The 25,460-nt window shown below is 41.8% G+C and overlaps 1 protein-coding gene across 1 annotated transcript in view; it reads left to right on the top strand.

Annotated features, from left to right (window-relative positions):
* Window positions 1–25,460, top strand: part of CDH7 (cadherin 7) — a 120,011-nt gene that overhangs the window by 25,787 nt on the left and 68,764 nt on the right. Inside the window, exon 2 of the mRNA XM_063130516.1 lies at window positions 22,133–22,427. Within this exon, the coding sequence (XP_062986586.1) occupies window positions 22,133–22,427 (295 nt within the window). The remainder of the gene's footprint in view (window positions 1–22,132; window positions 22,428–25,460) is intronic.

The raw sequence follows: 25,460 nt of genomic DNA, 5'->3' as shown, positions 1-25,460 counted from the left end.
CGCTGGTTATTTCACAGTTGGACTACTGCAACCTTCTTCTCTCTGGCCTTCCTTCTTCTCACATCAGTCCGTTGGTTTCTGTTCACCACTCTGCCGCAAAGATCATCTTCTTGGCTCGCCGCTCCGACCATGTTACTCCGCTTCTGAAATCTCTTCATTGGCTTCCAATTCACTTCAGAATCCAATATAAACTTCTCCTGTTAACCTTCAAAGCTTTTCACGGTCTAGCTCCTTCCTATCTCTCCTCTCTCATCTCACACTATTGCCCCGCTCGTGCTCTTCGCTCCTCTGATGCCATGTTTCTCGCCTGCCCAAGGGCCTCTACTTCCCTTGCTCGGCTTCGTCCATTTTCTTCTGCTGCCCCTTACGCCTGGAACGCTCTTCCAGAACATTTGAGAACTACAAGTTCAACCGCAGCTTTTAAAGCTCAACTAAAAACTTTTCTTTTTCCTAAAGCTTTTAAAACTTGATGTTGTGCAGACTTCTACTGTTACTTTCTACTGTTAGTTTTACCCTACCCTGCGCCTGCTTACCCTACCCTGTACCTGTTTGCATTCTCTTCCCCTCCTTATTGTTTTACTATGATTTTATTAGATTGTAAGCCTATGCGGCAGGGTCTTGCTATTTACTGTTTTACTCTGTACAGCACCATGTACATTGATGGTGCTACATAAATAAATAATAATATAAATAAATAATAATGAAATAGTAGCTTTGGTGGCATGATAACTTCAGTTGCATAGACTCCATATGTCTATTTTAGCAAACAGAGAAATTTGGGACTTAGGTCTACCACTCTGTCACTGATAGTCATCCACTTCCATGGTAGTTGTGAAGCTGGAACTAACCAGAGCATAGGATACCATACTGTATGCATATAGCCTAAATAACACATCTGTTAAGAGTGTGGTCATTTAACAGCTGCAAATTTCAGGCATTTTGGAGCTTCAGTTAACATGGAAAGCCCTTAACACAACATTTTAAATCAAAAGATTTATTGTTCATGGAATCACTTCCTTTGCATATCTGTATAGTGTGGAAGCTGTTCTCCCACTGATATTTTGTCTAAATGCCCGGCATTTTTTTTTCAGTTATCCATCTTTCTGTATTACCAAAAAGCTTGGATGCTCTCACCCCCACCCCCACTGTAGATAATAGAATTAATGATATCACCTTGGGGTCCCATTTTGATCATTATGGCAGCAACTGGTTTGTAAACCACCCCCACCCACCCCACAAATATATTGTGTAGCTTAAATTGTTGCAAAAGGGCATGTGGAGTAATAAGTGATCTTAATCATGTTTCGACTCGGCAGCGTTGTGTATTTTATTTAAATTTAAAGAATTAACTATTAGAATGTGGTTCCAATTTATTGTAGCCTCACCATACTATAAATCTTTCATCATTAAAATGCACCAATTATGCATAGCGTTGTAGACCAGTGCTTTATGGGCTTCCTCTGAGTCAATTAGTCACAGTAATTACTTCAGTGGCTTTACATTCACAGAGTTTACCATTTTCACCCGTCCTATTAAGTTGCAAGGTTTCCAACAACTGTGCAACATAACATTACAAAAGGATGTATGTGTGGAGGTGGGTTCTTTTTCTTTTTTGGTAGCATTAGGATTTTTGACCACAGAGCAATTTTCAGCAAATGGATGCAATGTTTTGTTTTTTTTTAAAAAAATAGCCTCTGGAAACCTATTTCTCTGTATTAATGTATTTTGGAAGCAGGGTCCTGTAAGAAAATCACTATGAACCAAGTAGCACTGCAAGCTATTTTGGATGGTTTACATTGAAATAGAATCATCCTACTAAACTATACATCAGTAATTTGACAAAAATGCATAGGTTATGTAACGTTGACAAATTCACTACCTACAAATATTGACACACACATAATATTGTAGTCACCTTTAAATGATTTGGGGAACAAAGAATCTCATTCTGAAACTGAGGTAGATTGGGTATATTATGCAGAATTCTGTATGATTCTTATTCATACAGTTTTAACATAATTCTCATTCACTAGTAGTTGTTAAGGTCAGTAGAGAAGTTTCTGTCTTATTTTTTCCTCTGGAAAGTTGGACATTTTCTTTTTTTATGGTAGTTTTTGCTTGATGATGTAACTCCTGATTTTAATATGAGCTCATTTATCAGCAAAAACCAGTCAGTTCACCCATGTCAAAGCTCTGATCCAGATTGGGTCCCCAGCACCTACTATAGAGTATTTTATTTTTTCAAAAATGGATGTAGAGTTAAAGTAATGGATCTAGAGTTAAAGTAATGACTGTTTGAATCAACATAAATAGACCCCATAATTACCTCCCAGAAAGTATCCCTTTTAATAGGGATGTGCTCCGCTCCGATTAGGAGCGTAGAAGCAGTAGCGGATTGGCCTGCTCCGCCTTACCCAGAGGCGGAGTAGGAGCGGACCGCGGACCCCCTAGAAGCAAGGCGAAGAGAAGCGCCCATTTTTCGGAGCTCCTAGTTCAGGCGGAGCGCTCCGGTCGCCATCTTGAAAACATTTCGCCATAGGATTGCATTGCGGCAAATAATCACGCATAACTACGTTGTTTTTGAAGCTATCATTCTGAAAATTCTTGTGCACAGAGAGTCGTGGATGGGGGTCATTTTGAGACCACTCTCACCTCTCTGCGTTGTCTGGGTCGCGGGCTATATTTTTGTGAAAATCGGGTCAACCGCGCGGCTCAAACGGCGTTTTCGGCTTTTCGCCCATAGGATTGCATTGAGGGAAAGAATCGGGGATAACTGGGGGGGGGGTTAAGCTATCATTCTGAAAATTCTTGTGCACAGAGAGTCGTGGATGGGGGTCATTTTGAGACCACTCTCAACTTTCTTCATCGTACAGGTCGCGGGCTAGAAGTTTTTAAAAAATCGGCGGGAAAAATACCTTTTTCAAAGGGCTGAGGGGCAGAGTCAGCTCCCGGTCATGATGATCCCAAAGTTGGAGGAGGGCATAGGCAAAACAGGTAACTTGGGATTCTGGGAAACTTCTCTTTCTTCATCTGAACGGGCTTTTCCCCGTGTTTTTTAACACAGTAGCCCCACCAAATGCACAAACACAACCTGAAATCATATACTAAGCCAAGAATAAGAGATAGAAACACAGCACTGCTCCCCACCCTAACCTTGGTGAACAACTGAATAAATGTGGTGCAAGGGGATGAGCTCCCCTAGGGCATCTCATCGTGGACGTGCCCCCACTCTCTCCTGCACTGGAAGGCCATTAGAGCCTTCCAAAGAGAGTAAAACGGTGGAGCAATGCCTATCATGAGTTGAAGTGAATGGTCACTTTTCAGTGGTGGAGCAATGCCTGTTATGAGTCGAAGTGAGCGTTTTACTTCTTCTCAGAGCTGTTGGTGGCTGTCAGTGTCTTGAACTGGCAGCTACTTCCCCCTCCCCCGGGCACGTCCCCCTATTGCTGGTAAAAGACAGATATAGCCTTTTTAAAAAAATTCTTCTTGCTGTTTATTGAGCAACACTGCTGCTTTTAATTCCACCCCTCCTTTGTTTATTGATTGATTTATTCCATTTTATATGCATTACTGGCTTATCCTTGGCTCACTTCCTTATGCCCCCAGAAATGCCAGCTGCATGCCTGCCTGCCTTCCCTCCCTCCTCCCCTGCCCACCTCGCAGGGATGTTGTGTGTGGGGTGCCCGATTTTCAAAAATTCGCCAAAAATCAGGGGATGATGGGATTGCTTTGAAACTTGGCGTGCATGTGTATATCCCCATGAGGTGTCATGGTGCCAAACATGAGGTTTCTAACTTGAACAGAAAAAAAGTTGTATAATTTTTTAGCTTTCAATGCAAGCCTATGGGGGGGGGAAACGGAGCTCCGGATCCGGATCCGGAGCTCCGGGCGGAGCGGAGCGGAAGTGGGCGGAGCGGGGGCGGGGCGGAGCGGCCCGATCCGGAAAATGGCGGATCTGCAAGTGAAGCAGAGCGGGGGGTCCGTGCACACCCCTACCTTTTAATATCGGAATGTATTTTTTTTATGAATTGTTGTAAACTGCACAGAGAGCTCCAGCTATGGGGCAGGATAGCAATGAAATTCATCATTTTAAGAACGTAACGTAAGGAGAGCCATTGCTGGATCAGACCAAGGGTTCATCTAGTCCAGCACTCTGTTCCCACAGTGGCCAACCTGCTGTCAACCCAGAATCCATCAACAGGACATGGGTGCAATGGCACCCTCCCACCCATGTTCCCCAGAAACTGGTGCATATAGTAGCGCTGTGCACAGCCCCTCCAACTCATCTCTGAGGCAGTCCCAATTCAACATGGGCCACCTCAGGACTTGCTCACCTTGCTTTGGCACTGAAGTGAGACTTACACACACACACCCAAGGCAGTTCAGCTTTTCTTGGGTGCTGACCACATGGCAGACAACCCAGGAAAGCTGGTGCAAGGCCGACTGAGAGTCCATTGGACCACTAAATCCCTACTAGTCTCTCTGACTCCCTCCATCCCCCCCCAAACCTGGAGCAACTGCTGCCACTGCCACCGAATCAGCCTGAGGTGCCCCAAGGCTTCAGTACTATTGTGCTTTGGCCTCACCAATAACACCTTGGATTTGGGCCACATTGGGCCGAATCAGCCCGCCTCGGCTCAGAGTTGGGGATTCAGGTTGAGGCAGTGCAGGGCCCTAGTATATAGGCTTACTGCATCGGAAATTGGAGGTAGCACATCATTATTTATTTATTTATTGCATTTATATACTGCCCCATAGCTGAAGCTCTCTGGGCAGTTTAAATTTTTAAAAAAACAGTAAACATTAAAACAAATATACAAAGTTAAAAAAATAAAAAGCATAAAAACACAGTATCCTTATAAAAACATCATTATCATCCACCAACGTCAATGGGAGTGTTGCTGTTTATATCAATTGGAATAGGTCACTTTTACTTTTTCTCCCCCTGCTTTGATGGAACAGTAATGAAAATGGTTTCTTCTTCAAACTGAATATTATGTTGATTACTTGATATCATGACAACTCACCCCATAGTGCTTACCCCTTAGTGCTTTAATCTTCCTGGTATAATCAATGCTAGGATGGTAAAACGATAGATTTGGTTTACATTAAAAAAAAAAGCTTAAAGATGACATGGAGATACTAATCTACATTAATGGTTGTAGATATAAGGCAGAGTACAAGTCTGAAAACTTACCTATACTGTATCAGAGGATGAACAAGTAATGTACATATGAGCCTGTTGTCTTTATTGCGTTGATTTGCTAAACTGCATTTTAAATTTGTTGTTGACAAATGATTATTGTATTGATGAGTGTGCGATGCTGATGGCCCATTAAAACTTCTCACAACTCCATGACACACTAGTTTTTTCCTATTCTGCTCCACCTGTAACTAGTGCTGCCCTGTGCTTTTGCTGTGGCTGAACTCTTATTAATGGACTGGCTTCAGTTTTCTGCATAGACAAAGGATTTTCAATGGTGTTATTAAAATTGGGAAGGGAGGAAAGGAGAAGTTTACTGCAATTTACTACAGGTGGAAAATGTAGATGGGCCAGCAAACAGATGTGGGTGTGGGTGTGGGTGGCAGGATCTACACTTCCACTTTAAAACAATTTATAATGGTATTGAGCATGGTTGGGGCCTATGTCACACTCCATATACAGTTTTCAAACCATTTTCAAAGTGGCATATCCTGCTTGGTGTAGATCTGGCCTTTGTATCAGTGACAGTGTTTGAAATGGAACTTATATGACTTAGATAGTGCCCCTACCTTCCTCCATCTATCCTCTCTCTCTCTCTCTCTCTCTCTCTCTCTCCCCATCTCCCCCTCTTGTTCTTTAAAACACACACAGAGAGATTTCAGTATTTTTTTTTTAAAAAAAACCCCAATTATAAACCCATTAGCAACTGCATTAGAATACTTCATATTCCCAGGGGAAAACTGTCATTTGCCCTTAGTCCTCTGAGACATATAAATTGTAATTTAGCTGGGCTGTGGAATTATTTGCTTTACCCTCTTGGCTGGCTAATACTTTAACAAGGTCTGTGGCTGTGTTTGTTTCAGAACATAGTTTCACATACTGGTTTACAAGCGCTTGAAGGTATTTAGAAATATGGCTTAGCTAGCAACACAGGAAACGCTAAGAGACATTATTACCTTAAACTGTCTCGTACCAGGTGTAATAAAAACATCATTAGGCAAACAGACCGAGGGTTGGTGTATATCAGAAATGAGAAGACATCAGGCTTGTGGGATCTAGTAGGACTTTACTAGGAGCCTGAGGGCCACCAACCAGAGCCAGGTGCAGAGTAGTGGCTTGGGGGATGGGTGGACACACACTTAGAATTAAAGAACTGACTACATGGCCAGATCTACACCAAGCAGGATATGACACTTTGAAAACAGTTTGAAAACTGTATATGGAGTGTTTCCTGGGCCCCAACAGTTGTCAATACCGTTATAAACTATTCTAAAGCAGTGTAGATCCTGCCCATGTTCAGCCCGGGGATTTCTTTATTTTCTATAACGTAACAGAGCTCACTGTCCTTTCACATAAGAATCCATTTCTGCCCCCTGCCTCCTTCTTAGCTTGAGAAACCTTTTCATTGAACAATTGGGAATCCAAAATGGTTATTAAGCGACTAGAAACCAGCTCAGGGTGCTTCCAGACCAGGCTGCTATTGTACAATCCCCTTGCCTCATTCATGAAATTTTATGGAGGTGAGACAGGTTCCAGACATTGTTATGTAAAACACACACACACCCAATGTGTTTACCCACTTTTCCTTCCATCGTTTTTCCCCCCTACAAAAAGTCTGTTAAGAAGGAAAGCACAGAAGATCTGCACAAGTGTCTTTTGACTGGTTGCTCTACGAGCCTTCTATCTGAAAGTACCCCAAGTGATCGATTAGTGGATCCCACTGGATCTTCTGCCCACCTGGGGTGTATGTATTACAACAACCATTTGGAGGCCAGTCCAAGTATCTCCATGTGCTTATTGCTGCCATGTCCTGAACTATTTGCTTAAAATGGCTTCCCCTGTCAATCAGTTACTTGCTCCATGCTACTGCAGTTCTTGTGAATTCATTTCTCAATATTTCCTGTAATGCTATAGACCAACAGAGATTTTGTCACTACAACAAAAGAATGCTACACTGCCTTTTAAGGCAAGGGGGATACCATGGACTTTTAGAACCAAACTTTATCCAATGGGCACAAATTGTTTTAGAAGATGTCATGTATTGCTTGAAGCTCTCTATCTGTTTCTGATATTCCAGGTACTAAGCACTAGGGATGGGAGAACCAGGTATGCTTGAGCTCACCAAAATTCTCTGAATTATTTTGAAGCTTGGTTTGACTCACTTCAGTTTACTTTTGTGACATATTTTTGTTCGTTTGAATGGGGAAAGTGCATTTTGAATGCGAAAACTGCCCATTTCTGAGTGCATTTTTCTAAAATACATACTTTCCCCTCAATGACTAAATGCACAGTTTTTTAAAAATGTGCATTTCAAAGTGTGCATTTTTGAAATCTATTCATTTTTCAAATGTGGTCAGACGTTTGAGAGGTTGCAAACATTTTTGAATGCAAACAGGGCAAATTCGGATGATTTGCGGCCTGAAATGAAATTCTTGTACATCCCTACTAAATGCAGGGACTTTTTTAAACAGGGAAAGCTTTCATGTTGTTAATGACCTCTTGTGGTTGGACAGACGTCAAAGCAAACAACTTTGCATTCAGACCTCATAGCTCAATCAACACGTGCTGCCTAAAGAGAGCAGTGTGAATGCATGTGTCCCTTAGACTTTGAGTCTTTCAGATTTGTAACCCGTCTATTGAATTGTGCAGTGTTTATGTTCCTTAAACAGCCACGTACATACAATTCACTGGTAATATGCAAGTTTGGGGAATTACATTGCATTAAAGATCACACTGCTCCCAAATAGCAACAATAATAATGTGTTGCCCCATGCGGTAATTCCAGTGATGGCTCCTGGTTTTTGAGTGCCCTTGGGCTAAACACCCACAATGGGCTCCCTCCTTCAGTGAGCTAAGTTATCTGTGCTGTTCTCACCAGCTGCTATTGCTCCTTATCCTAGTTCTCATCATTGCTACCACTTGTTTGCTTGACAGGCAGAGAACCAATGATCAAGTAGGCCCTGGGATCTACTGCTCCTCCTCCTCACGACCACTATTGGCTTGGCCAGAGTGAGAGGCAAGTGAACGAGAAGGTTACAATGGTGAAGAGGAGGAGCAACTCCAGGAGGCTTTTATTACTGCCCCCCCTGCTGGGGTATAAGCCCTCAGCAGGTGCCCAATCATGCCTACCCTTGTCAGCAACCCTGTGTAATTCCAAAGGAAAGAATATGCCTGCTATTTTCCTTTTCCCCAAGGTATAACTCAAATTCATTGACTACCTGAAATTAGAGACATCCAGCATCACTGGGACCAGGATATCTTAATCCAGGTATTGTCATAGCTGGTGCACTTCTTCTTCTTCTTCTTCTTCTTCTTCTTCTTCTTCTTCTTCTTCTTCTTCTTATTATTATTATTATTATTATTATTGATATTTATTTATTTATTTATATAGCACCATCAGTGTACATGGTGTTGTACATAGTAAACCAATAAAATAGCAAGACCCTGCTGCATAGGCTTACATTTTAATAAAATAATAATAAAACAATAAGAAAGGGAAGGGAATGCACCAAACAGGCACAGGGGAGAGTAAAACTAACAATATAAAAGTAAGGTCAAAATCAAGTTCTAAAAGCTTAGAAAAAAGAAAAGTTTTCAGCTGAGCTTTAAAAACTGTAATTGAACTTGTGGTCCGCAAATGTTCTGGAAGAGAATTCCAGGCATAAGGGGCAGTGATAGAAAATGCACGAAGCCGAGCAAGAGAAGTGGAAACCCTTGGGCGTTTTAAAGTCCAGGTCTGGGCCCAATTCAAAGTGCTGGTATTAATATTTAAAGCCCTAAACGGCTTGGGGCCAGGCTATCTGAAGGAATGCCTCCTCCCATATGTACCTGCCCAGACCCTAAGGTCATCCTCAGGGGTCCTTCTCCAAGAGCCCCTGCCAAAGGAAGTGAGGCAGGTGGCTACTAGGAGGAGGGCCTTCTCTGCTGTGGCACCCTGGCTGTGGAATGAGCTGATTTACAGTTTAACGGATAGGTACTGGAACTCATGTTCAGCCTTAGAAGGGACAAAAGGGCACCCCAGTTGTGGAATGAGCTCCCTAAGGAGGTTCTCTTGGCACCTACATTATATGCTTTTAGACGCCAGGTGAAGACCTTTTTATTCTCCCAGCATTTTAACAGTCTATAAATAAATTTTAACTTGGCATTTTAAATTCGTAGTTTTTCATTGCTGCTGTTTTTATCTGGTTGAGCTTTTATATTGTATTTTATATTATGGTTTTATACTGTTGTTTTATACTTTGAATGTTTTTAATTTTTGTGAACCGCCCAGAGAGCTCTGGCTATTGGGCGGTATAGAAATGTAATAAATAAATAAATAAATAAATAAATTAAAAGTGTTAAAAAGTTTCTCCATGTTATAGAAGCAGCCAATACCACCAGTGACAAGGAAGGACCATTAAGTACCCCTAGACTGTAAACTTCATCAGAAGTACAACCCCATTCAGCACAGGTTGAACACCAGTAACCCAGGTAGATGAACCACCTACCAGATTGAGCTCTCGTTCATTGGCCCTCACCAAATTCATTACTGCATGCAGGCATTTGTCTAGCACCATCGCCATTTCACTTTAACCAGCTGAAAAAGAAAAAATGGAGTCGGGTATAATCTACATATTGATATCTCAGCCAAAATCTTTGCACCACCTCACTGAATGGAATTATATGTACTGTAGGTGTTAGAAAGCATGGAGAACATAATCGAATCCTGCAGCATCCCATTGTATAGATGCCAGGGAGTTGAGCAGTAGTCTCCCAGTACCACCTTCTGAAATTGCCCATCCCTTTGAAAGTTACCAGTAACCCACCACACTCTCACACACACATGGGATGAATAAATCTGTGAATCTGTGTGTGTATGTGGGAGGTATTTGGCCCAGCCTTAGCTAAAAGTACCTAAAATTACACAGATATTAGCAGTGCACCTAGCTTAATGTTACAGCAGCATGCAGTATTACAGAGATTACATTTAGGATTAGAACTAGTACAATATGATTTGAGAATGTCTGCTGCCTTGCTCCTCTAATAGCAGAGTCCATATACAAATCATTATAACATCACTAGCCATATCCAGGCATCATGTTAAAACAGGAATTCTGGCTTAATGGATCATAATGTGAAAGAATGGTGTTCTGGTGCATCCTGCCCATTCGTCCCTGCTTTGCTCCTTCTGATCCTGGTTTATTTGGCTACAGTTAACAATAATCTGGGTTCAGATGTAATGTAAAACTGTGTATTTATTTCATTTATTTAAAATTATTTTAGGCTACCTTTAAGGCCACCCTCTCAAGGCAGAGTACAAGAAAAAAAATACAAAGCTATGCAATTACTTTCTGGTTTGTTTACCTACTTGTGTAGTTAACAAACCAGGATTCCTGGCTTAGCATGATGTCCAAATGGCATCATTGAAAGTGGGTTCTTTAATAGGACTATAAGGTGCCTATTAACAATGTTTGGAACTGAAATCCTTTTCATCTACCCTTTGCAGCATAGCACATTTATGCTTCACTGGGCTTCTGCACCAAAATGTTCCTACAATCTCGAGGAATTGAGGGAAATGAAGTGAGTGGTCTTCATGTCCATCCCAAACTTTACCTCAAGGGACAGCAGCTTTATTTCCAGTGATTTTTTTTTTAGCAATTACAGTCACTCTTTTTTGTTTTCGTCTCTGTGAACCAAACCCTAAGGGATGCAGAACATACCAGTTCAATGTAGAACAGTCCCTAGGCTGTGTCAAATTACTCAGGATGCTGCAGGACAGTATAAGATGTAATAGGGGTGGGGGAGAGAGAGAGAGAATGCAAAGGCTCTTAAAAGCCGTATTTCTTTTCAATCTATTAAGCTTGGACAGCTGAGAAGCTGGACAGTTTTCAGAAAGACACATCTGTTCTGCTGTTCCATAAATATGTGGTCATTTGTATAGGAAACCCCCCTTCTTAATAGATACCCACTAGTCAATATTTCTGTTGTAAACTGGTGCCAGTTTACATCAAATTATACAATTTTAGCTGAGATTATCCTGAAACTCAAGTCAGTGTTAATAGTAATTACATATGGAATACACACCATTTATATTATGGACAAATGGTTATGTACTGTCACAGACGTAATAAACATTACTTATGGATGGCAGTGTGTGAGGCTACCATGTGTACCATTCCCATTTTACACTGAAAATACATGTGTCGGAAGAGGGATGCACTGCAATGTTTATTTGCATTTTGCCCAGTCACAAGATTCATCACAAATGTTTTGCATCTTATTTATGCCTGATTCAACAATTAAGAGCCCAACCAAAACCCATGTTCCTTTTCATTGTTGTATTATTTCCTCCCTCTTTACCTTGATAAAATATATCAAGACTATATTTTAAAGTCTTTTGTTATTATTAGATATTTTACTTTTCTTTTTCTTAGCCTATAATAGTGTTGTTGTTTTTATTTCTTCCATGACATGTACTACCAGCAACCTCATTCATTCTCCAAGTGTCAATCCATATTTGACCAAAATGGCGCCATTCAAGTAAATGAGGGAGAACCCCCAAGGTTTGCAGAATAATAATAATAATAATACCCAGGGGTAGAGAAGAACCCAAACAGCCCAATGAGGAGTAAACACAGTCAGTGGTAAGACAAAACAAAACAAAACACTGAGGCCTTAGCTAGACCAGCCTTCATCCTGGGGAGAACCCCAGGATTGTCCCTGTGCATCCAGATGATGCACAGGGGATCCCGGGATCAGGGAGTGATCATCCCTCCCTGGCCCTGGGATACAGCCCTACACTTTGGGCCCGTTTTTTCCGTGGTCCCGGGCTCAGCCCAAGACCACGGAAGGTGTAGCCCGTTGCCGTGACTTGGGCTGGCTGCACGCGATTACTAGTGCAGAGCCGGGAGCCGCGCACAGGGTGCAGCGCTCCTCAGGAACGCTGCGCCCATCGGGGTTAGGGTGGGGGGAGTGGGGAAAGTAAGTTTCTTTTTAAAAAATACCTTACCTTTCTGCTGGAGCGCTCATGCGCTGCTGGCCTTTTAAGAATAAAAAAAAAAGATGGGCGCAACACCTCTCTTCTTGAGGCCATCGCACCTTGCGTGTAAAGGAGGACAAGATTTCATGTTATTCATAATGCGAGGTCTCCCCTAGTCTCCCCCGGAACAAAAGGTAGGTCTAGCTAAGGCCTGAGTGTCTGTTAGGGAAAATAAAATAGAAAGTAGGGGAGGTACGGAAGGGAAATGCAATAAAGTGTCCTGGAAAAGGGTGTGGCTGGCTGGCTGGAACCCTGAGCAGAAGCATTCCACACTGCAACATTTTTTGGCAGCAGGTTCCACTTCCCATATGCCTCTTTTCCTGTTGATGATATTGTGCATCTGCCTCACTGCAGAAACTAAGTAAATTTTAACTAATTAATTTCCCTACTTCTGAGCATCACCACCATCATCACTACCACCATCATGCCAACACTTCCCAATCTGCAACTTTTTCTCCAAAAACTTATGGATGCCTATGCACCCCACCCCCCCTACCCTGAACGTACATCTCTATTGCATCCATAATCAGGAGGAAAGATAAGAGAGCTCACATTTGGGGGATTTGTTGACAACCAGCCACTTCCCTCCAAGCACTGTATTTGTTTCAAAGTGCAGCTTCTGGTTGAGGAAGGGAAGTTCCTCACAAACACTTGGAAACTCCAGCAAATGCTCCCTAGCCTATAAGCATGTCCAGGTGCAGGGCAGATAAGCTAATCCTATGCTTTGAAACTGCAGAGCTCTCATCACCCACTTTTCAGATTAGCGTATGGCTTGGCTCTGGCTAAAAAGGCAGTAGCAGCGGCCAGGAGAAGATAAAAAGAACCAAGTGGCTAGCTGGGGCTCAACTGCTGCTCCTCTTGGCAATACAGAAATACCCGAAGGTGGCTGCTCAGTACACCTTCAGTTTTGGAATGTGAGACAAATGTATTCAGTGAACAGGCTAGCCCTATCAAGTATCTCTAACTTCATCTTCTAAGTAGCCAATGAAAACCTTGTTTGCTGTTTTTACTGTATATGCAGTTGTCCCTGGTATCTCTATTATTTCTTTCTTCTTGTACCATTCTGGGTTGCATCCAGTGTTGTGCTACTGGAAAGGAATTCACGGAGGTGGATTTCCCAGACCCTTTCTTCCCTTAGAGCCTGTTGAAAATGTTACCCAAAGGGTTGGAGGATCCTCCTGAAAATCAAGCTGCAGTATACAGGACTGAGGAAGATGGGAAGATCCCCAACCATCAGGTGGGCAGAAGCAGTTTCTGTGAGTGGAAACTCTGCCTGATAGCAGAACGGCACTATTGGCTGTTACACAAACGTAAAGATTCTTGTGTGACCAAAAGATTCATTGGAGCTCCGCTAGCGTTTTCTGAGTTTGCCAAGTGACACTGCTAGATTCTGCCCAGTTTTCTGCTAGTTTTTGGAGTACTTGGCAATGAGAACTAGCAAAATAGCCATAACAATAATCCAGAAGCTAGAAGACAGTTTTGCTGTGAAAAAACAACAACAGAATTATCTGAATACTTAATCTATTATATCAGAATTTCTTCACTTCATAGAATCATAGGCCATAGCTAGACCTAAGCTTTATCCCTGGATCGTCCAGGGGTCAAACCTGTTCATCTAGGTGACACACAGGGGATCCAGTGCTCAGGCAGGGGCGAACCCTGGATGATCCCAGGATAAACCTTAGGTCTAGCTGTGGCCATAGACTAGTAGAGTTGGAACGAGTCCACTGCAGGCTTGAGATGATAATTCATGCCTAAGCAGAAAATAAATTTTGGGGTGTTCCAGTCAAACAACCTTACTGACTAAGTTAGGTCAAACAGCGGTCACTATTACTTCTTTAGGCATAGATACTTCTGTATATTAAATATAACAACTTTGCCATTGTATATATGTTCACCCACTGTGGAAAGGGGGAAGTAAACCAAAAGCCTGTGAAACTGAGTGGAAGTTGTTCGATTACTCTTAAATGCAGAAACATATCAGCTGAAAGTGCACTATATGTTACATCATCTTCATGGGACTTACGGAATTTGGAGACTAATTTACATGGCTTCGATGTGGTTGATGTGATAAGCCAACCGGCTTTAAACCATTGATGGGAGAAGAATTGGATTTCATTCAAAGGGTTATGTTATACATTTGTTAGAATTGTATTATTAATGTCAATGAAGCAATTTTCCCTTTTTCACCCTCCTGAAACTTGTTTGTAGGGGTATGCAGACAGGAGGTTCTTTTAAACTCATAGTTCACCTCCCTCTCCAAGATAAAGTAAATGGTTAGGATCTTGATCAGGCCGAATCTACACCCACCCTCTGGATTTTCTTGCTTCTTTGTTCACTATTCTGTGTATTTTTGAGTATACAGAAATCACTACCTTGTCAATGGGTGGTCCTGATTTACAGCTTAACAGATAGGTACTGGAACTCATGTTCAGCCTTAGAAGGGACAAAATGTTGCAGTGTACTACAACCAGAATGGAACTGGAGTCTTGTAGTGCTGTTTGGGGCTGGTAGAGAACCTTGTTTTGCCCACTTTCCCCATTGTACAATATAGTGCTAAAAATTTCAGGATAGCAGCTGGCTTCCTGGCTTGGTTTCAGTGTTTTATTACTACTTGGGGAATAGTGTGGTCATAGTGTTCATTCTCCTGACCCTAATAAATATCTCCAGAATACTATATGCTCCTAGGGATTGAAGCAGTTCAATCTCTTACCTTTATTCCATTGACATTCTTTAAACTGACATATGCAATATTCCATGATTTAACTATTGACTGCCTCAAGCTTTCTTGGTCGCTCTGTGATAGAAATTTGTGCTTAACAGCATAAGGCAATGCATGTCTACTCAGAAGTAAGTTCCATTGCATTTGATAGGGCTTAGTTCCGGGTAAGTCTCCTTCTGCAATACCATTTTTATCATTCTACAGAGAGCTAAATATGACTAATGTGGATATTGCAGAGGAAATGTATATCTGACCCTTTTCAACATATTTTGGTTAGGCATTGTTCCCTTGTCAAGTTCTTTCATTTTCCTCATGTTGGCACTAAAATACTCATAACAATGTTCACAGGAACTCTTCAGAGTGCTTTCCACAGCACTGGGAACGTCGCAAATGCTGTAATGAGCCAGCCTGTGGTAATTAAGGTATTTTTTCCAATGGGATAAAGGTTTTTGTACATAGAATTCTGTTCTTTTTAAAAGCAACCTTTATTGAAGCACCCAGAGAGTACAATAGTAACATCATGTTAGAAGAGCTAGCCTTTGCAGCTTCAAAGTAAATTGTAATCGTATTTTTAGTTCTCTGGGTAGCAGTTATTCACTAAAGTCCAAAATACTAATCGCTATCGTTAGTGTGCAGGAAGCAAATGCGGTAATTTAAATCAAACAGTGGCTATACATCAGCTAATGCATATGTAAAACAAGAATCTCCTTACTTAACATGACCCTTTTAAAATGCAGTTTCTAGCTTGTTTGTTTTCACTCCTCAAATAATGCTGCTCCTTCAGTTGTATTAAGGCCTTACTCATACAAGCACATTTTTAAAAGTGTGTGTTTCTGGTTATAATCCTCTTAGGGATAGACGATTTAGCAAAACTCAAACTCAAGGTTCATCAATTTCCACCTTGAAGCTTGTTACAACTTGTGTTTATCAGATTATGAGTTTTGTTTGTTTTTGCACAAAATTCCATGCATATTTTCATGTACATTTTCCCACTTGTACACATCAATTGTACACATTTGTGAAATGTGCACATTTCCTACTATTGACTAAAGTGTGTTTTGTGCATTTTTCAAATTTATGTATTTATCAAACACATTTTTTGTTGCATGAATTGCATTGTATGGACTTGGCTACTAGTCCTGATATAGGGTGACCATATGGAAAAGACGACAGGGCTCCTGCATCTTTTTACAGTTGTTTAAAAAAAGGAACTTCAGCGGGTGTCATTTGTATGCTTGCAGCACCTGGTGAAATTCTCTCTTCATCCCAACAGTTAAAGCTGCAGTAGCCATGTCCCCCCCCCCCCAAAATGAATTTTTCATCCATCTCTCATCTTCATAATATTTCTAGTTGGGAAGAGAGAAAGTGGTAATGATATGGTACAACGAAGTTTCAGTAAAGTGTGATGAATGAATCGCTACACAAAGGATAACATCCACTTTTGTCTGCCCACTGATTGAATGGGAAATGGTATCAGGAAGTATAGTGGACTGCGTCTCCCCTCTGCACCCCCACCAAATCTGCTCTTCAGAGTTGGGGAACCCTCCAGAGAAGACTTTTTGGGATGAATGGGAGCTGCAGGGCAGAGCTGAGGACAGGAAAGATGTGTTGCCTGAGTAGTTCAGCTTGTGTAGTGTTGGATGTAGACCAGCAATATGAAGAGAAAGAAACTCTTTGTGCAATATTGCAAATATCTTCTTTCTTTTTTTAAAAAATAAAAATCTGACCACCTTTTGATAAAGCACTGGTGGTGTGCAGAAACTTTTTTATATGTGTGGATTTATGATTTGGCCATACATAGATACAAGTTGGAGGTTAAGTAATTTTGGATAAAGTATTATTGATCGTGCCTGAGAAACGTATATAGCCCTGCCTTGTTTCCTAACCTATCCAACCTACTTCATAGGGTTGGTGGGAGGATAGAATTGGAGGGAGGGGAGAAGAACCATGAACACCACCTTGAACTCCTTAAGAACATAAGAAGTGCCCTGATGCTGGATCAGACCAAGGGTCCATCTAGTCCAGCACTCTGTTCACACAGTGGCCAACCAGCCATCGGCCAGGGACCAACAAGGCAGGACATGGTGCAATAGCACCCTCCCACCCATGCTCCCCAGCAACTGGTGCACATAGGCTTACTGCCTCAGATACTGGAGATAGCACACAACTATCAGGGCTAGTAGCCATTGATAGCCTTCGCCTCCAGGAATTTATTCAACCCCCTTTTGAAGCCATCCAAATTGGTGGCCATCACTACATCTTGTGGTAGTGAGTTCCATAATTTAACAATGCACTTCCTTTTATTTGTCCTGGATAATAATAATAATAATAATAATAATAATAATAATAATAATAATAATATTTCTAACCCGCCTCTCCATTCTGATTGAGGCAGGGAACAACAGCAAGTATAAAATACATAAAATATTAATAAAAACACAGTATACATTGTTAAAATTTCTTAAAAACATCCTAAAAGCATCCTAAAAGCATCCTAAAATTCATGGGATGTCCCACCAATCAGGTTCATAGGATGTCCCCTAGTGCTAGTATTTTGAGAGAGGGAGGAGAATGTCTCCCTATCCACATTCTCCATACCATACATAATTTCGTACACCTCTATCATGTCTCCCCTTAGCCTCCTTTTTTCCAAGCTAAACAATCCTAGTTGATGTAACCTTCCCTCATAGGGGAGATGCTCCAGCCCTTTAATCATTTTAGTCGCCCTTTTCTGCACTTTTTCCAGCTCTATAATATCCTTTTTTAGGTGTGGTGACCAGAACTGTACACAGTATTCTAAGTGTGGTTACACCATAGATTTGTATAAAGGCAGTATCACACTGGCAGTTTTATTCTTAATTCCTTTTCTTATAATGCCTAACATGGAGTTTGCCTTCCTTACAGCAGCCGCACACTGGGTGGACATTTTCATCGAGCTGTCCACCACAATCCCAAGATCTCTTTCTTGTTTGGTCACCGTCAGCTCAGATCCCATTAGATTATACTTAAAGTTGGGTCCCCCCCCCAATGCGCATCACCTTACATTTCCTCACATTGAACCGCATCTGCCATTTGGATGCCCACCCTCCCAGCTTGGAGAGATCCTTAAAGAAAAAGCGAGATGTAAATGGAATGTAATTAATTTTCATGATGAAGAGTTTATATCAGCTGGGATCTCTCTGCACACACATTGTGAATAAAGTTTCAGCAATCCTCATATCCCTATAAAGTGGCCATTCTGATTCCCATATTACAAGGAAAGAAGTTCAGGGGAAATAGCTTGCCTGGGAATAGTTCACTGAGATGAGATTTGAACTGATGACCTCTCCGTACTCTGTTAACATTCTATATTATGCCAGTTCCCAGAAAAGAAGGTCAGTACAATCCTTTGTCAATATGAATTCCTTTCAGTATGTATCAAAGGAGACTACGGGCTAATCTACTCCTGCAGCCCTTTCGCAATGAGAGAAGCATTCTCCCAAAGGTTCCCCACTTCCGCGATCACCCCTCACAGGGCACACGCAACTGATCTGTACTGCAACTAGAGGAATGTGGTTATGGGAGCATATGTGCCCCGTTATGGCAGTTCTGCATGTGTATCGGTAGAAGTTGGTGGGGCTAGGCAGGTGGCTATGGGGCACAGGATTTTTTTTTAAAAAAAATTACTTGTGTGGGATGTGCAGGAGGGCAGACATGCAGCAACACATGGGGGGGGGGGGGAGATAGGAACTCCATCAAATATGCACTCCTGCGCAGAACTATGTATTTTTTAAAATTGAAAAAACTCGGTGGAAAAACATGCTGATGCCCATGCACACACTGCTCACAGCTAATTGGCTGTTCACTCACGGTGAACAGTAATGGCCTTACAACCGGGGGGGGGGGGGGCACACCGCAAACATTCTTCATAATGGAAGTGAGAGACATGGAAAAACGGCAACAAAAGCAGTCAGGGATATTCTGGGAAAACTGAGGCCTCAGCTAGTTTTACGGCAATGATTTTGCAATTTTATGATCGTGAGATCATTGCGTGGTCTCCACGCAGTGCAGGACAGTTCGTTAAAGTAGACTGAGTGCACAAGCGCTCGTGCAAAAAATAGTAAGTTTTTTTTTTAAAAAAATAATAATACTTTCCCTGCTTCCCCCACCCCACCCTTGATGGGCACAGAGCTCCTGAGGAGCTCTGTGCCCCATGTGCGGTTCCTGGCTCATCACATTTACTCATGAGGAACCAGGACAAATTGTGATGCCTGAGATCAGCCCGAGAGCATGGAAAAGGCAGGCTAGAAGTATAGGATGAGATCTAGGGGACAGAGAGGGGTCTTCCCTGCCTGCGCCCAGGATCCCCTGTGTGTCATGCGAATGCACAGGCATGATCCTGGGGTGATCCCTGGGATATCGCCCCATCTAGCTATGGCCTGAGAGGTGAAGCCGAGATCAATCCTGCAATAAACGGCTGGTGTTAGACTCCCCCTAAATTGATGGTGTGGATCAGCCTCTAGTGGAATTTCACAGGTTTCCCACCCCCACTAGCTGTTTGCTGCCTATTATTACTCCCATTACAATGGGACCTTTATTTCATGGAAACAGTGTTTTAGATCAGGCCTTGGGTCAGGGTTTGGTGCCATTAGGCAACTGCTGAGTTCCTACCATTGTCCCGAAACAGTGGCTATAGCAGCCTGGCCTGGCCTTCTCTCAATGCCAAGGGGCTGCTTTTCTTCTTTCACCAAGCACTAGGACTGCAGTGGGTGGCTGCAGGCAATTTTTTAAAATTCCCTTTCCCACACCAAAGTAGTATTGCTCTGTAGCTCGGGGGTGGAGTGTTATGAAAGAATTAAATGGCAGGTTTGCGACTCGAGCAGTGTTTCTCCTGCTGTCACTTCTGTTATTGCAACAGTGGCAGAGAAAAAAGAAGGCTATATATATATATATATTGGACTGTACTCCCAATAGCCTCTACCAAGGTGAAGGGAAGAGCAGACCCAGAGCCACTGATTCAGAACTTGAAAGCCCCCTCCCCGCTCTCTGCCCCATTCTAGAGTCTCAGTCTGGATCAATCCTCTACACCTACTCTAGTGTAAATATGAAACAAAACAAGAAACGACATAGTTGCTTGATGTGTAGGGTGATCATATGGAAAGGAGGACAGGCTCCAGTATCTTCAACAGTTGTTTAAAAAAAGGAATTTCAGCAGGTGTTTTTTGTATGCATGCAGCACCTGCTGAAATTCCCTCTTCTTCACAACAGTTAAAGCTGCAGGAGCTTTGCCGGCTTGACCAGATACAAAAGAGGGCAGGGCTGCTGCAGCTTTAACTGTTGTGATGAAGAGGGAATTTCACCAGGTGCTGCATGTATTCAAATGACACCTGCTGAAATTCCCTTTTCTATGCAACTGTTAAAGATACAGGAGTCCTGTCCTGTCACGCTATTGATACAGATTTACAGAAAGGTCTTGTTTTGGTCTTAGTTCTTGCTTGCTTGGGCCAACATCAAACCATTGCTAAGAATTAAGCTTTCAGCCACATAAAGGAAAACACAGAAGTTCCCTCTTGGTTCAGCAGCCCATGATGTGTGCAGTAATACCTTAGACTCTAGTGAATTTTCCTGTGTCAGATGTACAAATGGACAAGTGTTCTGTGTCTAATGTTCCATAATACTACTAAACCACTAATTTAGTTCTAAATTATCAATTACTGGTGCTTTGGAATTATTCTCCCATGGTTTTTATAACATACAAATGTTCTTTCAGTGGGTACTCTGCTTATGTAAATTTATATAATTGATTAACATGCACATGGTATTATTCCATCGAATACAGTAGTTCCATTTATTTCACATAGGTACCAATCTAGAATGAACTAATCATCTAAAGAAGCTGCCTTTTTGATGACGTTTAAGATGGAATATTTGGACTTCTTGATTTCTATGATATTTTAAAGGGCTGACAGACTTTCCTTTGTTTTCTATATTATAAAACTGATAACAACAACAATAAAGCTTACTTAAGACAATTAGAGATGTGAAAGCTTAGAAGAAAAAACTGGGGCGGGGACCGTTATTGTTTTTAGTTTCCCAAAAATTCCTGGAAAGAAACAGGGAAAAACAAACAAATAATTTTTATAGTATTTTTTTCTGGTTTCCAGAAACCTTCACATCTCTAAAAACAACAACACAGAGATAATTTAGTAAGTAAGAACAACCTATCATACTTTCAAATCATGCAATGTGATTAGGGAAAATATAGCACCTTTGGCATCAACAAACAACTATATTAAAAATGTGCATATATGGGCATTCATACAAATCCATTGTTGTGTTTCTCTTTTATGATTTTGGAGACCTGAATATTCAAAAACCTTGAGAAGCCAAATATGCACTATTACAAAGCTCAAGTAGGGTGGCTATGTGGCCTCCTTTACAGAGGACAGTCCTCTGTTTCGAAGGCTGCCAGAGGACTGTCCTCTATTTTGAAGGTGTCCTCTATTTAAAGGACTGTCCAGTCCAAGTCCAATATAAATATAAAGAACTGACAGAAGGAAGAGCTGGGTCTTGAGATTGCCAGAACAGCATACCGCTCACCTAGTCAGTCTTCCACACTATGACAAGATGTATTAGATTTCTATTTAAATTATAATAATTATTTTTTTTAAAAAAATGGAGCTATTCATATAAATCAGTATATGCAAATTTTATGCAAATCGGTGTCTTCATTTTTTGTGATGCCTGTCCTCTTTGTTGGCAATCCACAAGTGGCTCCCCTAAGCTGCTTAGATGTGGACTGCTATATAGATGTTGTAATAAATAAATAGGCTCAATCCACTGATTTCAGAGTAGTTCAGCTGTCCCCAGCAGGGTTACTCTTGGGTAAATACTTTTAGTTTGTCAAACTTCTCAGATCAGCTGCTGTTCTCAGAGAAAGCTGGAGCAAAAGGATGTTCTTCCTTCAAGTTGACAATGAAATGCTTTTGAAAATAAGATTGTTTGTGGAATGAGAAGGGCCACTGGAGCTAGATGACAGCTTCCCATCACTGGCTACATGCTGTGCATAATCAACATTTGGCTTATCTTTCCAAGAACAATAAAATTTCACATACTGCTGTTGTGACATGTGAATTATTATATTTTAACATGTATTCATATCACCAGCGTTCCTGTAAGTTAATCTCATCTCTCATCAATTTTTCACCAGCTTCACTCTGATGTTGATAAAGGCGATGGCTCCATCAAATACATCTTGTCAGGAGAAGGGGCAAGTTCCATTTTCATTATTGATGAGAACACGGGGGATATTCATGCCACAAAGAGGCTTGATCGGGAGGAGCAGGCCTACTACACCCTCCGAGCCCAAGCGCTAGATAGACTGACAAGTAAACCCGTGGAGCCCGAGTCAGAATTCGTCATTAAGATTCAGGATATCAATGACAATGAACCTAAATTTCTGGATGGCCCTTACACAGCTGGAGTACCTGAAATGTCTCCTGTGGGTAAGTACTTTTGGTTGAAAATCAATTCTTACTGCTTTTTTAATATTTTCCTTCTTATAATTCATCAAACCAAACTGTTGTGTTATCTGTGACTAACTTCTCCTGAATGGAAAATGGAGCTTTTAAAAAAACTGCTGTTAGCTAAGTATGGCCCACTTGAAGTTACTAGATAATTTCAAGAGTAAGAGATGCTCCAAATCAATGAATATACAGATAAGAGATATCCATTCATATTCTTTGGAACTCTCGTTCTAGACTGCTTGAATCTATGCAGCCACTTAGGAACATGAAATATTATTTTTCAGCTTGGTCTAGCTCCAATCTTAAAGGACCAAAATCTTTTTCCACTGCATTTGTTGATCTATTTGTCTTATTGGGCAGATATATAGGTTTAGACCCCTTGTTGATAACTATATTGTCAATCTATAGCCATATGTTGTGATCATTCCCTCCCCACCTCTTTAATAGCTATGTTGATAAAATTCGTTTTGAGTCGAACCCATACCCAGGACCAAAGTCAGCACCTGGCATCCATGGGCAGCTGCTGAGGCCCCAGCACCATTGGAGGGGCCACTACTGATGCTTGTTGTGGCCCCCATTAAGCTAGTTGCCATTTAATTTCCCCCACAATACCCCTGATGTAGCATTACTCTGTGAGAAATTAAAATGGAAACTTGATCCAGCCAACTGGCATTATTCAGAGCACTTTTGCCTTCCACCGTTAGTTAGGTCAGCAATCATATGGAGGGGGCACCCTTTCCCCAAGACCCCTTCATACCAGGAGTCAGCCCTACCCACATCCCTTCAAGTGTGGGGCTGGCTTCAGCAGACCCCCTGCTGCTACAACTTATTCCATGCCAGTCTACCCACTTCACTAGCAAAACACCTTAGCTTTGCAAAATTGGAGGGGTTAACTAGGGGCAGGAGAAATCACAGAAAGCTGAAAATAAGTTAAAGCTGAAAATAACACTGAGCTTTTTCAGGAGCATATCACTTTCAGCTTGGAGTCAGACAGCCGCCAGTCTGTCAGCTCTTCCTGCCATTGGTGACTCCCTTGCCTTTTGCAAAAGGAAGTATTTTTTGGTGATGCAATGGGGAGGCATAACAGACTTCCCTTCCTGGAGCCGCTAGGGTGTCTTCATGGTGCCATGTTCGCACTGCCTCCATCTCAAACCCTGCACTTTTCCTTCCCTGGGGTGGTGTTGGATAATCCCAACACCAATAAGGGAGCGTGGGGTTTCTGGGTGGCCATCTGGGTATCGGAGCACCCCACCCTCTTCCTGGTGGAAGGCAACAAATCGCCTCCGCTGTGACTTCAGAGTGAGGTGAGGGGTTGTCTTGATGCTGTCTTGAACATCCTTTCTTCACTCCGGAGGAAAAAGTTGGGGTAAGTCCCGGACTTGTTTTCTCTGCAGCTTCAGCGGAAGGCCCCAGGGTGGGAGTGCGATTGCAGCAACATTGTATAATCGACACCATGCCATCGCGCTCCCATCCCGGGGCTTGCTGAGAGTTTAGACAGCCCCTTGATTATCTTCAGGCAGGGGCAAATGACTAACAGTCTTATTTTTGTACTGGCATTGTTATAATTTTAGAGAACTTGAAAATTAACCATGAAAGGAAGAGAGGGGCATTATGGGGACTATGTAGGAGGTTGCATGGCAACCAATAGTGTCCTTTAATAGTTCCAGATGGTGAGAGGCAAAACAATACATATTGGTGGTTGCCTGGCAACTGTTCATGTGAAAAGTCAAAGGTCCCAAATTTTCCACTGCTTTCCTTAACAATCCTCCAGAGTCTTAAATCCTCCTAAGTACAAAGAAATGGAGGTACCACTAGTAAGTGACTTGAGACAGGTGGTTTTCTTAAAACTATTTCCACCCTGGGGTCCACCAGTTCTTTGGTTTTTGTTGTTCCTTACATTTTTCAGCATGAATCTCCATATCTCCTTACGCCTTTATTGTGTTCCATGTCTGTAATTGTTTCCTTATTTTCTTTAAAATAGCTAAGAAGGGCCTTTAGATGGACAGACAAGTAAAAATAGGAGTGGAAGGTAATAAATATTTAAATGTCCATAGTTTTATTAGTGGAAAAAAAATGCTTCAGTAACTTAGGCTGCATTCCATAGCTCATTCATGCTAGAGCAATCCTATTAAACTCACCCTGGCTTCACTGGCATAATTGAGTTGTGGCTTGCAGCCATGGAGACTGACTGGTTTATTGTGGCCTGAGCTTTTATAGCCAACGACTTACTTCATGTGATACAGTTTTAGGCTGCAATCCAGTATGCTAGAGATGGGGAACCTGCAGCCCGTGGGCCTAACTGGGCACATTGGAGGTCCCTATCCAGCCTGCCGGCTTCCCGGCCTCATCTCCAGTTACTTGAAAGAGAGTCCCATTGAGGTCAATGAGTTTTACTTCTGAGTAGACAAATATATGTTGTACTATTAGAGATTGGTCTAAACTACCCAAAGCTAATGTGGAATAAATAGCATAGTTGAACAGATTTATCTCAAGCCAGTGGTCTCCTGATGTTTTTCATGACTTAGTAAGTTCCAGAATAATTTCCCCTCAAAATCCCCATGCATAAACAGATTGTTTTACCTCTTGGGATGAATTCTGAATTCCTTCCCTATAATTGTTTTAGTTGTGGAACGAGAATATAACAAACAAACAAACCCAGGCCAGAACAAACACACAAACTGCAGTTGCTGAGCCCTGCGCTTGTAGTGGTTTGTCCCTGAAGCAACATAAAAGGAGAGTGGTTTGAAACATGAGTCAGGGGCAAAGGGAAGAATGGCAAATCACTTTTACTGCAATATGATTTTACTAAAATGTAAGCATAAATATTATTGCTGAGTTGATAGCTGGCTCTTTTCCACCATCCTTTAATACAATGTCAGTGGAGGAAACAAAGGATTAACCTCTGAAGGAGAAAAAAAAAACCCAAGTTGAGTGTTCATATATAGAAGGGTGAAATGAAGTAGAGAGGAATTCTTAAAGTTGCTTCCAGCTGCACTTTGGAAGAAGAGGAGA

This window comes from Elgaria multicarinata, chromosome 7 (assembly GCF_023053635.1).
Source record: "Elgaria multicarinata webbii isolate HBS135686 ecotype San Diego chromosome 7, rElgMul1.1.pri, whole genome shotgun sequence".
NCBI lineage: Eukaryota > Metazoa > Chordata > Lepidosauria > Squamata > Anguidae > Elgaria > Elgaria multicarinata.
The sequence above is the reverse complement of the archived record's forward strand: the minus strand, read 5'-3'. Positions and strand labels throughout refer to the sequence as shown.